Raw genomic sequence first — 16,451 nt, 5'->3', positions numbered from 1 at the left:
GGTCACCTTCACCTTATAAAACAACCAGTAGAAGATTAGTGTGACATTACAATGACTACACATTCACCTTCACCTTATAAAACAACCAGTAGAAGATTAGTGTGATATTTCCATGACTACACGGTCACCTTCACCTTATAAAACAACCAGTAGAAGATTAGTGTGACATTACAATGACTACACATTCACCTTCACCTTATAACACAACCAGTAGAAGATTAGAGTGTGACGTTTCCATGACTACACGGTCACCTTCATCTTATAAAACAACCAGTAGAAGATTAGAGTGTGACATTTCCATGACTACACGGTCACCTTCACCTTATAAAACAACCAGTAGAAGATTAGAGTGTGATGTTTCCATGACTACACGGTCACCTTCATCTTATAACACAACCAGTAGAAGATTAGAGTGTGACATCTCCATGACTACAGGGTCACCTTCATCTTATAACACAACCAGTAGAAGATTAGAATGTGATGTTTCAATGACTACAGGGTCACCTTCATCTTATATCACAACCAGTAGAAGATTAGTGTGTGACATTTCCACGACTACTGAGTCACCTTACAGTTCTTATGACACAACCAGTAAAAGATTAGTGTGACGTTTCCATGACTACAGGGTCACCTTCACCTTATAAAACAACCAGTAGAAGATTAGTGTGTGAGGTTTCGATGACTACACGATCACCTTCATCTTATAACACAACCAGTCGAAGATTATAGTGTGACGTTTCGATGACATCACGGTCACTTTCATCAGACAAATAACCAAAGTGTAGCTAAATTTGCACTGACATACATGTATATATTATATATATAGAGGCTCATTTCCAGGCATGGAAAAATGCAGTTATGTCGTAAATATCATCCATATATTCCAGTGTGTCTGACACCAGTGCTGTTAACCCTTTCGTGGAAACCAAACCCCTTACTGATAGGTAAATTTATCTTTGATATATATCGCAATTCATTCATTCTAGAGAAATCACACGAGCTAGAGAATAACAGATTAAATTCATCAGGTGAATGTTTCTAAATCACAAACTTCAAAACTTTCATCTGGTGCTGTTCACCTGTTTTCCTGTTTATTAAAACATAGTACCATATATGTTCATGTATTTAACTTTGGTTCCAAAACTGTACAACAATTATTCGACATGTATGTTATAAAAATAGGCTCCAAAACCGCACAACAATTCTTCAACATGTATGTTATAAAAATAGGCTCCAAAACCGCACAACAATTCTTCAACATGTATGTTATAAAAATAGGCTCCAAAACCATACAACAATTCTTCAACATGTATGTTATCTCCAAAACCATACAACAATTCTTCAACATGTATGTTATAAAAATAGGCTCCAAAACCATACAACAATTCTTCAACATGTATGTTATAAAAATAGGCTCCAAAACCATACAACAATTCTTCAACATGTATGTTATAAAAATAGGCTCCAAAACCATACAACAATTCTTCAACATGTATGTTATAAAAATAGGCTCCAAAACCATACAACAATTCTTCAACATGTATGTTATAAAAATAGGCTCCAAAACCGCACAACAATTCTTCAACATGTATGTTATAAAAATAGGCTCCAAAACCATACAACAATTCTTCAACATGTATGTTATAAAAATAGGCTCCAAAACCATACAACAATTCTTCAACATGTATGTTATAAAAATAGGCTCCAAAACCATACAACAATTCTTCAACATGTATGTTATAAAAATAGGCTCCAAAACCATACAACAATTCTTCAACATGTATGTTATAAAAATAGGCTCTAAAACCGTACAACAATTTTTCGACATGTATGTTATTAAAATGAAGTCTCTGGGACTGATATTATTAGTGTTAAGTTGTTTACTTACCTAATAATTCTATGGCATCATCCTGTTCATTATCCATCTCCACCTCTCCGTAGCCGGAGTCATCTTTCGATTCTTCAGTGATCATTTGTTCCAATTCTTTGCGATGTGACTTTGCATCAACATGACGGCCTCGCACACGACTTGTACTGAATCATAAAACACCAGCTGCCATGTAAACATGTAGTATACATACAAATATATACATTGTATTATTTTCAGAAATTAACATATAAGGAGATAAGATAGAATCATATATGAGAAGCATATTGTAAATTCAATATTGCATCATCTTACCGGCCAGTCCTTATATAACATATTTGATATATGAAAAGAAATAGATATGCTCCACTATACAGATTAACCCCTACAATTCCTTATCGAACTCTCTACATACAGAAGTTTTACTTCAAATGTGGTCAAGTGTGGCTACTGACTTTGTGTGATCATTTCGTAAATCTTATGAAGTACTTGTAGAGTGAATACCTCCATGTTAACACACTATTTCCAGGACAATTTTGACATGAGATTTGGAGATTTGAAACTATTCTTTTGCCAATGAAAATTTTCTGAATGCACTAATATCACATTGCATGGATTTGTTCAGAACTCTGCTATTCCTGCATAACCCCTAACTTCAAATCTATATTATGAGTGTGGTTAAGGTACGGTCCCTCAGAGTCCAAGTTAAAAACAAGAGAAGTTAGAGAGTCGCATTGATTAATATATTGTAGAATCATTCATTTTTATTTCAGCTTTGATAAAAATATTCTTAGTTTCATGCTGGTATGAAAGAAAAAAAGATTTGTAAACTAAATGTGCAAATTAAAAGCTACATGTAGTGTACAAACAATGAAAAAATTAATTGTTAGATTTATTTTCATTAATTTTGTATCCATTGAATCCTATGAACTTTTATCTCCATGAATTAGTAATATATATCAATTATGGTGATTTGATAGTCAATTGCTCACAAATAGTATTTTTGGTGAAACACAAAATTTGTGCCAAACAAAAATTTATATTTCCTTCACAACATTTTCTTAAGGTTGGTAATGAAGTTTTTTGTAACACAACCAATAGATTTCAGTGCGAGATTTCAATGACAACACTGCAGACTTCTTAAGACAAATGACCAGTGTGAAGTGTGTGAGCACTGATACATGGAGTTTGTGAGATGTTACGGAATCAACTATCTATTTCATCTGTACTAGCCTGTGTATACTATGACAGAAAATAGTGAGACAAGATGGTAAACAGATTATAGAAAAAGAGTACACCAGATGGTAACAATGCATTGTAGTTGATTCAGCCACGCTTGGTCATAAATGTGTGAGAGTCTATGGCCCCCCTCGTCCCTGTTTCTATCTGATATTGAAATAACCTTATACTTAATACATACATCCCATTAAAGCACATCATACATACTTGGCAATTTTCACTGTTTCTTCAGTGATATTTTGCTTTTTTTCATTCATGATTTCCCCAGCTAGTGGGTCATCGTCATCTTTCCTGTTTGTCCTTGGCCCTTTATACTTGTTGGATTGATATTGTACATTATCGTCATCCTACAGAAGAAAAGTTATTATAACATATAGACAACGCTGTATTAACACAGTTGCTTTTCTTCTGCCCAATCATATGGCTTTTCCCTAGGTACTGCAGTTTCCTCAAACAGTCTAATCCCTCACACAATCCCAACAAACAAGAATGATTAATCATCATAAAAATTTCATGGTAATTTTATAATTTTGGCTGATATATCCATGAAATATAAGAACACTGAAATTTTAAGAATACATACTATTGTAGTAGTAACAGTGCATAATTATGTTTTACAGCACAAAGAACGAAGACACCTTTTGTTGAAATTATAGTGACCTTCAGGGTAATTTTATTCCTCTCTGTTGTCATTGTCATTTTGATATCTATCAGGCTCTATCTACTGTTTATGTAGGTGACATCATCTAAAATGCTTCCTGTTTATTCTACATTCCTTTCAATAATATTTATTGGAGTGTCTGCATCAGTTCTTGTATAAAATGGAACACCAGACACTTGACAAATCAACAAATGGCCACACATCACATATATCAATTTTTTCTCTCAAAAAATACACTAGTGAATAAAAGACCCATAACCTAAAGACAAAGGTCTACATCGTTTAGGATAAATACACAAACCAGTCCTGTTGAAGCCCAAGCCTTCCCGATATCGCCTGCGAATGGATCAGTCTTCTTCTTCTGTTTAGAACTACCAGACTTCCCTGGTGTATCTTCAAACATTTCATCAAATGAAGAAAATCCAACTTTATTATCAGCATTCCAACCTGGTGGTTTTTGTTTTCTTCCTGGCAATAGATAAGTAAACATTTCTTTTAAAATGTCACCGACACATTTCATATGTCCTTGATTGAAGATAAGTAGTACATGCATATATTTAATTCTTGTCCAATTCCAAGGAATGTTTTAATTTTATATTTGTATAAATAAAGAGGATGGGAATAAAAAAGATGAATGGTGTTGACGCCTACCTCTTAATGTATATTAATTCCAACATAACTTTATAATAAAAGAAGATTAGTCAATTTAAAAAACAGATTTCAGGAAATATATTTAGTCTCTTTGTTAAAATTAATTCATTTGATAAATTCAATAATATATGACAAGCACTTGACAAGCATCAATATGGACATGCTGTGAGTGTGGACTTTCACTTTGTATCAAAGTCAAATCACATTCTATTCATTATGGAGAATGCCCTGGATATGGAGAGTGCCCAGGATGTTGACGATACAGTGATGTCATTCTTATTAAGCATGGAGTGCCCAGGATGTTGACAACAAAGTCATATGTCGTTCTTTTTAAGTATGGCGTGCCCAGGATGTTGACAACAAAGTCATATGACATTCTTATCAAGCATGGAGTGCCCAGGATGTTGACAACAAAGTCATGTCACTCTTATCAAGCATGGAGTGTCAAAGATGTTGACAAAAAAGTCATATGGCATTCTTTTTAAGTATGGAGTGCCCAGGATGTTGACAACAAAGTCATATGTCATTCTTATTAAGTATGGAGTGCCCAGGATGTTGACGATACAGTGATGTCATTCTTATTAAGTATGGAGTGCCGAGGATGTTGACAACAAAGTCATATGACATTCTTATCAAGCATGGAGTGCCCAGGATGTTGACAACAAAGTCATGTCACTCTTATCAAGCATGGAGTGTCAAAGATGTTGACAAAAAAGTCATATGGCATTCTTTTTAAGTATGGAGTGCCCAGGATGTTGACAACAAAGTCATATGTCATTCTTATTAAGTATGGAGTGCCCAGGATGTTGACAACAAAGTCATATGTTGTTCTGTTTAAGTATTGAGAGTGTTGAAGATGTTGACAACAAAGTCATGTCACTCTTATTAAGCATGGAGTGCCAAGGATGTTGACAACAAAGTCATATGACATTCTTATCAAGTATGGAGTGCCCAGGATGTTGACAACAAAGTCATATGTCATTCTTATTAAGTATGGAGTGCCCAGGATGTTGACAACAAAGTCATATGTCGTTCTTTTTAAGTATTGAGAGTGTTGAAGATGTTGACAACAAAGTCATGTCACTCTTATTAAGCATGGAGTGCCCAGGATGTTGACAACAAAGTCATATGACATTCTTATCAAGTATGGAGTGCCCAGGATGTTGACAACAAAGTCATATGTCATTCTTATTAAGTATGGAGTGCCCAGCATGTTGACAACAAAGTCATATGTCGTTCTTTTTAAGTATTGAGAGTGTTGAAGATGTTGACAACAAAGTCATGTCACTCTTATTAAGCATGGAGTGCCCAGGATGTTGACAACAAAGTCATATAACATTCTTATCAAGTATGGAGTGCCCAGGATGTTGACAACAAAGTCATATGTCATTCTTTTTAAGTATGGAGTGCCCAGGATGTTGACAACAAAGTCACATGGCATTCTTTTTAAGTATGAAGAGTGTCCATGATTTTGACAACAAAGTCACATGGCATTCTTTTTAAGTATGCCCAGGATGTAGACATGCTGTCATGTATATACAATGTAGCTGACTTTTACAAAATCAGATTTAATCAGTTGAATATTGCCATACTTTAAACAATGGCCATCAGAGACGGGTTATGCTCCCCAAATGGAACAAAATTTAAGTATGAAAAATAACAAAGGGCAGTAAGAGAGTTTTAAGATTCTTGTACATGCCCTCCTCGCTGAGATCTACCTACATAGGACGTTTCGTGTTGATATCTCTTATATGCTTTGTGTAATGCCCCAGACTAAATCTAAGAATGAAAAATAACCAAGGGCAATAACTACTTAATTATGCATATAAGAATGAAGGTTCTTGTGCATTGCACTTCTCCTTGTTAAACTCTATCTACATAGAAAGTTTTGTGTTGATATCTTTTATAGGTGTAGTGTAATGCCCCAGACTAAATTTAAGTATGAAAAATAAACAAGGGCAATAACTCCTTACTTATGTAAATGGGAATGAAGGTTCTTGTGCATTGCACTTCTCCATGTTGAAATTTAAACTATTTATGAAGTTTCATGTTGATACCTCTAATAACTTTAGTGTAATGCTCCAGACTAAATTTAAGTATGAGAAATAACAGCTGGCAATAACTCCCAAAATATGCAAAAAGAATGATAGTTTTGGTGCACTGCTCTTCTCCTTGGTGAAATCTATCTACCTATTAAGTTTTATGTTGATACTTCTGTATTCCCTAACTGCAAGTCAACTTTTTTAAAAAGCATTGCTTATATGATAACTTTGATTCGAGACAGGGCAAGACAGACTTGAATAACAATATTTCATATTATGTAGATAAGGTCTTTTCACGGTAAAAGCTTTAAAGGTAGGGTTTTGTATCACCTTAATGCAAATCTAGAATAATTTTAGGGCTACACTTAACATTTTTGATCTTTTCAAAACTATGAAAAGCAAAAAATGTGGGTGGGTGTATCATTATGCATGGGTTATTGTTAAACAATAGTTATGTTGCCATATATCAGTAACTGTGTCCTGTCTGACATCCAATTTATATTAAAAAATAAAAGTAGATTTTGTTCCAATATTCACTATCATGTCAAATTTACAGGGGAATTTGTTTTATCCTATCCTGCAAGCACAATATCTGCATCAGCCTGTTAATAATGATCAGTAAGTATGATTGATCAAGTCCCTCATGCTGTAAGTATATGTACAATAAGCATTCAACCAGCTATAATCTAATAATTGTATATTTTTTACAGTAATTTAGAAAACATTCCATTACAATCCAGAGGTCTGGATCATACACATGCAGTGAAACCTCCATAGAGTGAACAAGATATTTTTGCTTGGAATTGAAATGTTTTTTTTTTGTGGGTGGTGAGTACCTCACTGAACAACATACAGGAGGCCTGTCACATGCCACCCTCAGCAATTATGGTAAAGAGTCATGCTAAAGGACGCAATCATATAAACGTACACCAGTTCATTTCTTAGCTTCCAGAGAAAAACAAACAAGGGGAGGTAACCACATATCTCAGGTCTTCACCTAAGGTTATGCAAACAAATGCTCCACTGAATGAACAGTTGCAGGCGTTGTAGAAACAGGGTTATCCTAACTGAAATATTTATTGTACAGGGTTTTCCATAATTTTGTTAGTAGTAGGCTGTGTAGTGAAAGTAGGAGGCTGGCCTGTCATGTACGTGTAGTCGTGTACGGAACATTATTACGGAACTGGATTGGTGTAGGTGGCCAAATGATCAAAGTAGCCGGTCAAATTGGCCAGCAACCGGCTCTTATGGAAAACCCTGTTGTATGAAAGGAAGCTACAGAAATGGACAAATAATTAATATAACTATATAGACACATAAAGTTTCTACACGATGTAAGTCTACTAATCATGAATTAGAAACTTTATCAGGAATTATATTAATGTTACGGTTCAACGGGTGTCCAGATTACACAGGTTCACTATGAACAACAGAAAATATAAAGATGAACCATTGATGTTATTGCTTTTTAACAGATAATGTAGGTTTGTGGAGCAGAGAAAAATCTTGTTTCAGGCTGATTGTACAGTTTTAGTTGAGACAGGTTAATTAGTGATCGGTCAGCTTATACAGGTAATATTTTAGGTCAGTTTATACAGGTAATACTTTAAGGTCAGTTTATACAGGTAAAACTCTAAGGTCAGTTTATACAGGTAAAACTCTTAGGTCAGTTTATACAGGTAATACTTTAAGGTCAGTTTATACAGGTAAAACTCTAAGGTCAGTTTATACAGGTAAAACTCTTAGGTGAGTTTATACAGGTAAAACTCTAAGGTCAGTTTATACAGGTAAAACTCTTAGGTCAGTTTATACAGGTAATACTTTAAGGTCAGCTTATACAGGTAATACTTTAAGGTCAGTTTATACAGGTAAAACTCTAAGGTCAGTTTATACAGGTAAAACTCTTAGGTGAGTTTATACAGGTAATACTTTAAGGTCAGTTTATACAGGTAATACTTAAAGGTCAGTTTATACAGGTAAAACTCTAAGGTCAGTTTATACAGATAAAACTCTTAGGTGAGTTTATACAGGTAAAACTCTTAGGTGAGTTTATACAGGTAAAACTCTAAGGTGAGTTTATACAGGTAAAACTCTTAGGTGAGTTTATACAGGTAAAACTCTTAGGTCAGTTTATACAGGTAATACTTTAAGGTCAGTTTATACAGGTAATACTTTAAGGTCAGTTTATACAGGTAATACTTTAAGGTCAGTTTATACAGGTAAAACTCTTAGGTCAGTTTATACAGGTAATACTTTAAGGTCAGTTTATACAGGTAATACTTTAAGGTCAGTTTATACAGGTAATACTTTAAGGTCAGTTTATACAGGTAATACTTTAAGGTCAGTTTATACAAGTAATACTTTAAGGTCAGTTTATACAGGTAATACTTTAAGGTCAGTTTATACAGGTAATACTTTAAGGTCAGTTTATACAGGTAATACTCTAATAATGTTATATACATCCATACCACCAACAATGTTATGAAGTACTTGATATATATTAAAGAAGTTTCATATTGTATGAGTTATATATACTCAAGGGATAAAGAAATGCACAGTACACTTTGAAGATGATTCTAGGCAAGATGTCGAGCATAATGTTCAACATTTTAAAGTAAGAATGAAGGTTAATCCATACAGAACGAACTGCAAAATCAATGATCTGTATCTGGTAAGTGATTCAGGAGTAATTGAAGGGAATTGAAAGAGACCTCTGTAATCTGAAATCGAAATGGACTGACTGTGGGAGCTGGCTAGTCAATAACGCGTATGTCCCCCATTCGTTCTCTCCACAGCCCTGATTCTCCTTGGCATGGAGTTAATGAGTGAGTTTATTCTCATTAGGATGTTGGCCCATTTTCCCAAGAGGACTTCTCTCAGTCGGGCCAGAGTAATAGGGGAGGCTAATGTTGTTGAAACCGTCTATCCAGCTGGTCCCACAAGTGCTCAATAAGGAATAGGTCAGGGCTGTATGTAGGTTGATATTGTTGATGGTGAGAAAGTCATGACATATCCTCGTTACATGGGGCAGAGCATTATCCTGCTGGAATGTGAGGTTGTTTTGCTGCAATAATGGGACAACATAGGGTCGGGGGATCTCATCACTATACCTAGCGACAGTTAAATTACCCACTACCACAACCAGTGGTAATTTAACTCTATATGAGATCCCTCTCCACAACATAAGTGATCCATCCCTAAACATATGTGTCTCTACTACAAAGCTGTCGGCAAGACAACCTGCCTCCACAGCCTCAATGGGAATATTCTGGGGGCATGTGTCGCCACCAAAGCCACACATTCCCGTAGTTTTTGCATGGATAGGACTGTTATGAGTACCTATGGTATGAAGGGCAGATGCAGTGGCAGTAAGGTGCCGATTGCTCAAATCAGCAAAAATGAATAAAACTGTGACATTGTGAAGTTACGTGCGGAAGCCCAGACCTGCAACCTGACCAGTTTCCCTTACATGTCTAACAAAAAGTTCTATAGTGCAAATATGAACACAGAAATGTATGGCAACCCATGTTTGCTTTTGACCTTGCACAATCATTGCAATTGCTTGACCTCTCTGAACTTCTGTCAATCGTGCCATCAGTTAATGCTATCAGAAATTAATCAATATATAGGAAAATAGTGTGATTCTTTGATGACTACCTAATGGTATGACGTGCAGTGTAACTCAATGTCATATCACTACTGTGCATGCGATTTTCCCGTTTCATGCTTTCCCCGGAAGACATCATCATGCAGTATAATAATGCAACATTCGAAACAGGACCATATGCTCTGTAAGCTAGAGAGTTGCTTGACTGATTTTCATTGTTTTTTAACAATGATGTAATCCTGCGTTTCTTTATCCCTTGAGTATATATCTGATATACAGAGGCTAACAGTGACACCTGGCAGTGATTCTGTAGGATACTTCAGGTTCATAACAATCTTTACAAGGATTAACGGTCCTACTATAAGGACACCACATGGGAGATAAGCCATCCACAACCAAGATAAGCTTAACATAGCCATGCTGACATTATAAAATGTAACCTGGACTTAATGGCGTAACCAACAATACATCATCCAAGGGAGACAAATCCACACCACGATGTGGAGAGGAAGGGGACTTTAAAGAAGACCGAGGATGAAGGTTTGCTGACTGTGGACGAAGAGTTGAAGATGGAGGTCGAAGATTTTGAGACTTGGGGCGGCAGCTTTGTGTGGATTGCGGTCGAAGGTTTGAATCCGACAGCAGATATTTAGACACACGCTTACCAGCTGTAAGGAACATCTCAGTCACATAATTTTTTTACAGCTCATACAATAACACAAAAACTTATCAAAATTAAATCCCTTTTTCATATCTATATCAATATCAGATTCTCCACATCCCATCTCTATTACCAAAAGTCCCTCATATCTTACCTCTATAAAATATCTTTATATCCTACAAGTAGTACCTCTATGAAAAATCTATGAAAGCAAGCTTTATCCCAAGATCATCTTCACAGCCTTCCTTTATTTAACTTCTTCCAACCTTCAGTTTATCTTACCAGGTTTAGTTGGTTCCTCATGATCCACTTCCTTTGCCTTGGGCTTTTTGCTGTGAGTCTGCCATGGTTTCTCATAGCCTCTATTTGACACATCTGATATAAAAATGATGAGAAACCAAATTATGACACTAATTCCAACCAGTGATGTGTTAACAAACTCAAGTATTTTCTTATCAGTCCAAACTGGCTTTCAGTACCATTGATGTTATGTCTCTAAGTGGATATATTATCTTTGATGCTGGATCATGAATGTAGATTATCTTATGATGATCTATGTATCTACCAAGTTCATTATCATAGTTTAATGCAAACAATTTAAAGTTGTGCTCTAGACACAAAATTTTAACAAAGGGCAATAACTCTGCAAAGTTTTGCTCTGGACATGAAATGACATATGGAGAGAAGGACTGTCAAAATTTTTTGGGAGCATAAAAATATTTTCAAATTTTACAAATTTAAATGATGTATTTCAAGGTAAGACAACAAATTTCACTGTCTTTCTATCTTCAAAAGTTCTTCTCATTGGACTGTAATATAACAACAAACAGATTTATGTTTTAATATTTAAAACAATTACTATATGTTTCTTAACAATATAACATTATGCACAATATAATGTCTGCTCTACTCAGCCTGAAAGTTATTAGTTTAAAACACACAAAGTCCTTTTACTTACCAACTGATTTGGAAGTCCAGGCTTGTGTTGCTGCTTTCCTCGTCATTTCGGGACTTTTACTACGTTGCACTGTTAGGATTAAAAACATGATCACTTAAATACTTATTCAAAAGCATACTCTGTATATACATTTCTATATAATGTATTCTTGACATTCCAAGGGTTACCATCATTTTACCTCTCTACACCCCTAGAACCTTTCATGGCAAAAAAAAAGAACATGATTGGTCTAGAGTGGGGTTACAGAAGAAAAAAAAAAGACCAATCACAGAACAAAGATTAATTTCCATTTTCCATTATGCAATTAAATTCAACATGAAGGTAGATATATAAATACAAGCTTTCAACTACTATTTACCGGTAATGTATAAACAGTTCATATTTGCAGTGCCTGAACATATTTAAGACTCTGAATCTATGACTTGTGGAGGAAAACATGTGGCTTACAACAGAATAGAAGTTCTTATAACACAATTAGAAGAAGAGTGTGAAGTTTCCATGACTACAGTCACCTTCATCAGACAAATGACCTGTGTGGAGGATACTAGCACTAATGTACGTAGTGTACACAACCAGTAGAAGATTAGAGTGTGAGGTTTCGATGACTTCAAGGTCAACTTTATCAGACAAATGACCTGTGTGGAGTGTATTAGCACTGACGTATGTAGTGTACACAACCAGTAGAAGGATTAGATTGTGAGGTTTCGATGACTTCAAGGTCACCTTTATCAGACAAATGACCAGTGTGGATGGTACGGAATCAGCCGCAGCCAAAAAAGTTGGTTGATTCTATACCATCTCATACATACGCCAGTGCTAATACGATCCACACTGGTCATCTGTCTGAGGAAGGTGACCATGTAGTCATCGAAATGTCACTCTAATCTTCTACTGGTCATATTACAAGAACTTCTTTTCTACTGACATTACCAACCTAAAGAACATGTTCCAAAATATGGCTTACAAAAATTAACACTGCCGTACATCATGTATCCAAAGATAGGTAAAACATTTTCTATCCATTACTTTAAAAATAATGAGTTTAAAGACCAGGGTTGGTATCTATCCCTATATTCAAGAATGAAATATAACAGTAAAAATTATATGAGGTGTACTTTCAGGATTAAATCAATAAAGAAAACAACTTATTTCATGACTTCTTTGAGGTATGCATTATGTATCAAGCTTTCAGTAAAACATCATAAATCTGTACTTTAAAAAGAAAAAACTTACAGCGTATATGGATTAAAGATTTCATGTAAATGAAAAAAATTCTAGTTATCTTTTTACTAAGAAATTATTACATGCAAAGATACGAGTTTCAAGAGCATCTATTTGTGTAGATTTTTCATTGAAACTGTAACTGTCAAGTCTGCTATTGATCTGGGTTTTTTTCTAAATATAGATAAAAGAATAAAAGACCTTAATTGGCATCCATACTTATTCTTTCTGGTGAGCTTCTCCTTACACCTGCCAGTTTCAAATCCTGAAATTTAAAATATCTGTTGTATTTTGTTCAATGACATAACATTATTGTTAATGACTATTGCGATATAAAATACATCTTTTAATATTTTTTGATAGTGTAAAATTGTTTACTGGATTAATTGCCCTAAGAAAAGCGAGGGTCAATGAACAACATACCCAAGGCTTATTTGCATGCCGTTAAGAGCATTGGAAATAAATTGTCCTGCCCAAGGACACAACCATGACGGCACAGACCAGTCCATTTATCAGTTTTTTGAGAAACACAATTTATTTGTGCATGTTCAACACTGTTGTTGACTGTGACTCAAACCTTTACTGTTATTGTATATAATTTAGCGGTAATACTGTTTCAGTGATTTTTGCATTGGAGTGACATAATATTGATGTAAGTTTGATTATATGCTAATCGTAATTTCTGAATGTTATATTTATACCAGGTATATAATCATAGTGGAAAAATAGCATCAAATAGCTTATGTTTAATTAACAAAAATTGATGAAAATTTAGACAGAGATATGATGATCTGCAGGACTCTCTTTGTTAATTTCTTAACTTTCATAGCAACAAAGAAATTCCAACTTATGAAGCATTTAATGCATTCTTCAAATTCAACTGCTAATTGCAAATAATAAATATTCTATAATTAATATTTTCACTCTAGCTTTGTCTAGCACGCTTTTTGCAAACATCAATTCACAGCGTATTTTGCTGAACTTGAGAAATACATGTATATAAATGGCATTTATATAACAAAAAGTCTTCATATTATTAAATGTAGTACCATTACCTTTAATTTCACAATAATAAAACAAGATCATTCATGCAATCGCTTTGAAAAGAAATAAAAACTGTTTGATTAAACTTACTGTAGGTATGTCCATGCCTGCCTTCTTATACAAGACCTTAATCATGTAAATCAAAGGCTTTTCTGGCTGGTCATGTAAAACTTTATTCATCAAATCCTGAAAAAAAAAAATACGAACAAAAACATCAATTACTATAATGACATATTAGCAAAATTTTCAATGATTCAAAATTATATTCTTAAAATTTCAAGTCTTAAAAGTCCATTAGTCATGTGATTCCTGTGTATAGCTTAAGCATATATAGACAACTGGAATAAAATCACAGGAATCAGATATATTAAGTGTAAAGTAAAAAAGAAAAGGGGAATTTGAATTATATCCTGATACTGATTCATATGGTGAAATAAAGAGATTAAAAGACTATCACTGACTTTGTTCTTGATTGACTAGATTGTTTAACTATTGGGAGCATTTAGTGCAAATATCATAGTTGAGGATGAATTTACCTTAGTGCTTTATGTACATTTATAGGTCTTAGTACACCTGATTGTATTGGTGAATCTGTGACCACTACTTTCAGAGATTCTCACAGTATTAAACCTCAAATATTGTTGGGAGTAGAATTTACCTGTGTTCTATTTTCAGACGTGCCATAAGCAATGGAGGTGATAAAGTTTGTGATTTTTACAAAAAGCAATACAACTGAATTACTCGCTTTTTGTCTAAAAAAGTACCTTGCATTGGTTACTGAGTCATATCAACAATATAAAGCCCTTTTTGTTGCAAATGTTAAAAATAACTTTATGCGTTTCTATTTCAGGTGGTCTCACATTTGAATATCAAATCATTGCCCAAAAGCAGTAACTGTCACTCAAATGCCGAACTATTACCCGGATGTGGAGATGTAATTCTACCTAACCAGGCTAAATTAGATACTGCTCTACCTGCGACCAGGTAAATACCGCAATCGGTTATTTTTTTAAACTCTCAATGCATTGTTGCTTTATGAAAACGCATTTTTTCTAACTGGTTTTTATCTGCAACTTCAGATTAACAAATTGAATATATCAATTTCAAGTTTAATTAATTTGATCATAGAGTTAAGAATACTGACGAAGCTGAGAACAAGTCAAAACATGCTGACTTGTTTACATCATGTATCTGACTATTTCTACCTGAAAACAACATTGTTAACAACCAAATACATGTAAATGTAATGAAGTCAACCTCAAAAAGTGAGCTGAGGCGATGTCGCTCCATGTAGTGTTGCATTTTCTGTGGAGTACCCATGTTTCTGATCTTAACTCTCAGTCATGGGAAATTTGTTTTGGAATCCAGCGCGCCGGAAAGACAATTGCGCCACCTATGAAAGTTGGTCAGGGTGCGTTCGATTCATATAGATTTTTACACTGTGCTAATGTAACACTGATAGTCTAGGAAGCGATGACAAATGAAAAATACACACACAGGCACACATGAACACACACGCACGCACATGCATCTATCTAGTAACCATAGATACACATAAGACATTTGATACTTTAAACCACGCGATCCTGTTTAATAAAGTATTTCTACTGCTACCAGATAATGACCAACTTCAACAGGTTGAAGGCTTTGTCGTTTTATGGTTGGCTGAGTTTTTAATGGACTATCATAAGAGTTTTCCAAATTACATCCAAGTGGCAAACAATCTGAAAACATTATTTAAAGAAAGTTATGCCAACGTAAATGTAAAAAAGGCTCTGTGTGTATGTTTTCAAAGCTTGTAAGAATTTGCATGCTGAAAATGAAATTAGTATAAATTAGAGTAAAGTTTATTTTAAACCCCCTATATTGTACAATATTTTTTTATGAAGGACTGGTATGAAAAAAGGAGTGATAATTATAAATGACATGATAAAAGATTACTATTATGGTATATTCTATACTGTCAATGAATTTACTCAAGCATATCAAATGGAGGCCAATTATCCAAAATATCATAGTGCTCTGTCTGCTGTAAATAAATCAAATCCTAATGCAGGTTTTCCTAATGAAAAATTATTAAAAATAAATAAAGAAAAATAATTAAACTTATTATGCCGATAAACGTGATAAACGTGCAAGTATTTTTAAATAAGCCAATAAGTTCTAAACATTCTCTCTAAAACCAAAATAGCACCAACTGGACAGAAAAAATGGAATAAATCATTTAATCTTAGTAATTCCATTTGACCTTATAACTCCCCTTTGTTATCACTACTTACACAAAACTTCAATGGTTTCAGTATAGAATCAATCACCATACTCTACCTACAAATTCCTTCCTACTTAAAACTCGTTTAGTTATATCTCCTTTGTGTATACTTTGTAATTCTGAGACTGAAACTATCATTCATATTTTACGGGAATGCCAAGAGTTTCAAAATCTTTTACAACGTTTTGAAATTTTATTAGACACACTTATTATTCCCTTTAATTTCAATAA

The 16,451-nt window shown here is 34.3% G+C and overlaps 1 protein-coding gene across 2 annotated transcripts in view; it reads right to left on the bottom strand.

Annotated features, from left to right (window-relative positions):
* LOC132546871 (uncharacterized protein C8orf34 homolog) overlaps positions 1–15,273 on the bottom strand; it is a 30,461-nt gene extending 15,188 nt beyond the window's left edge. Inside the window, exons 1-8 of one of the 2 annotated variants that reach the window (XM_060210597.1) lie at positions 15,209–15,273; positions 14,042–14,137; positions 13,127–13,172; positions 11,687–11,755; positions 11,011–11,103; positions 4,063–4,235; positions 3,314–3,453; positions 1,889–2,034 (exon numbers count right to left, since the gene is read on the bottom strand). In XM_060210597.1, coding sequence (XP_060066580.1) covers positions 1,889–2,034; positions 3,314–3,453; positions 4,063–4,235; positions 11,011–11,103; positions 11,687–11,755; positions 13,127–13,172; positions 14,042–14,137; positions 15,209–15,271 — 826 coding nt within the window. In that variant the 5' untranslated portion in view covers positions 15,272–15,273. The remainder of the gene's footprint in view (positions 1–1,888; positions 2,035–3,313; positions 3,454–4,062; positions 4,236–11,010; positions 11,104–11,686; positions 11,756–13,126; positions 13,173–14,041; positions 14,138–15,208) is intronic. The other variant, XM_060210598.1, reaches the window with a different exon arrangement.
* Positions 15,274–16,451: the final 1,178 nt, after the last annotated feature.

This window comes from Ylistrum balloti, unplaced genomic scaffold (assembly GCF_031769215.1).
Source record: "Ylistrum balloti isolate Yb309-2 unplaced genomic scaffold, AGI_CSIRO_Ybal_v1 Utg369918, whole genome shotgun sequence".
Taxonomy (NCBI): Eukaryota; Metazoa; Mollusca; class Bivalvia; order Pectinida; family Pectinidae; genus Ylistrum; species Ylistrum balloti.
This window is presented reverse-complemented; position numbering and strand designations above follow the sequence as displayed.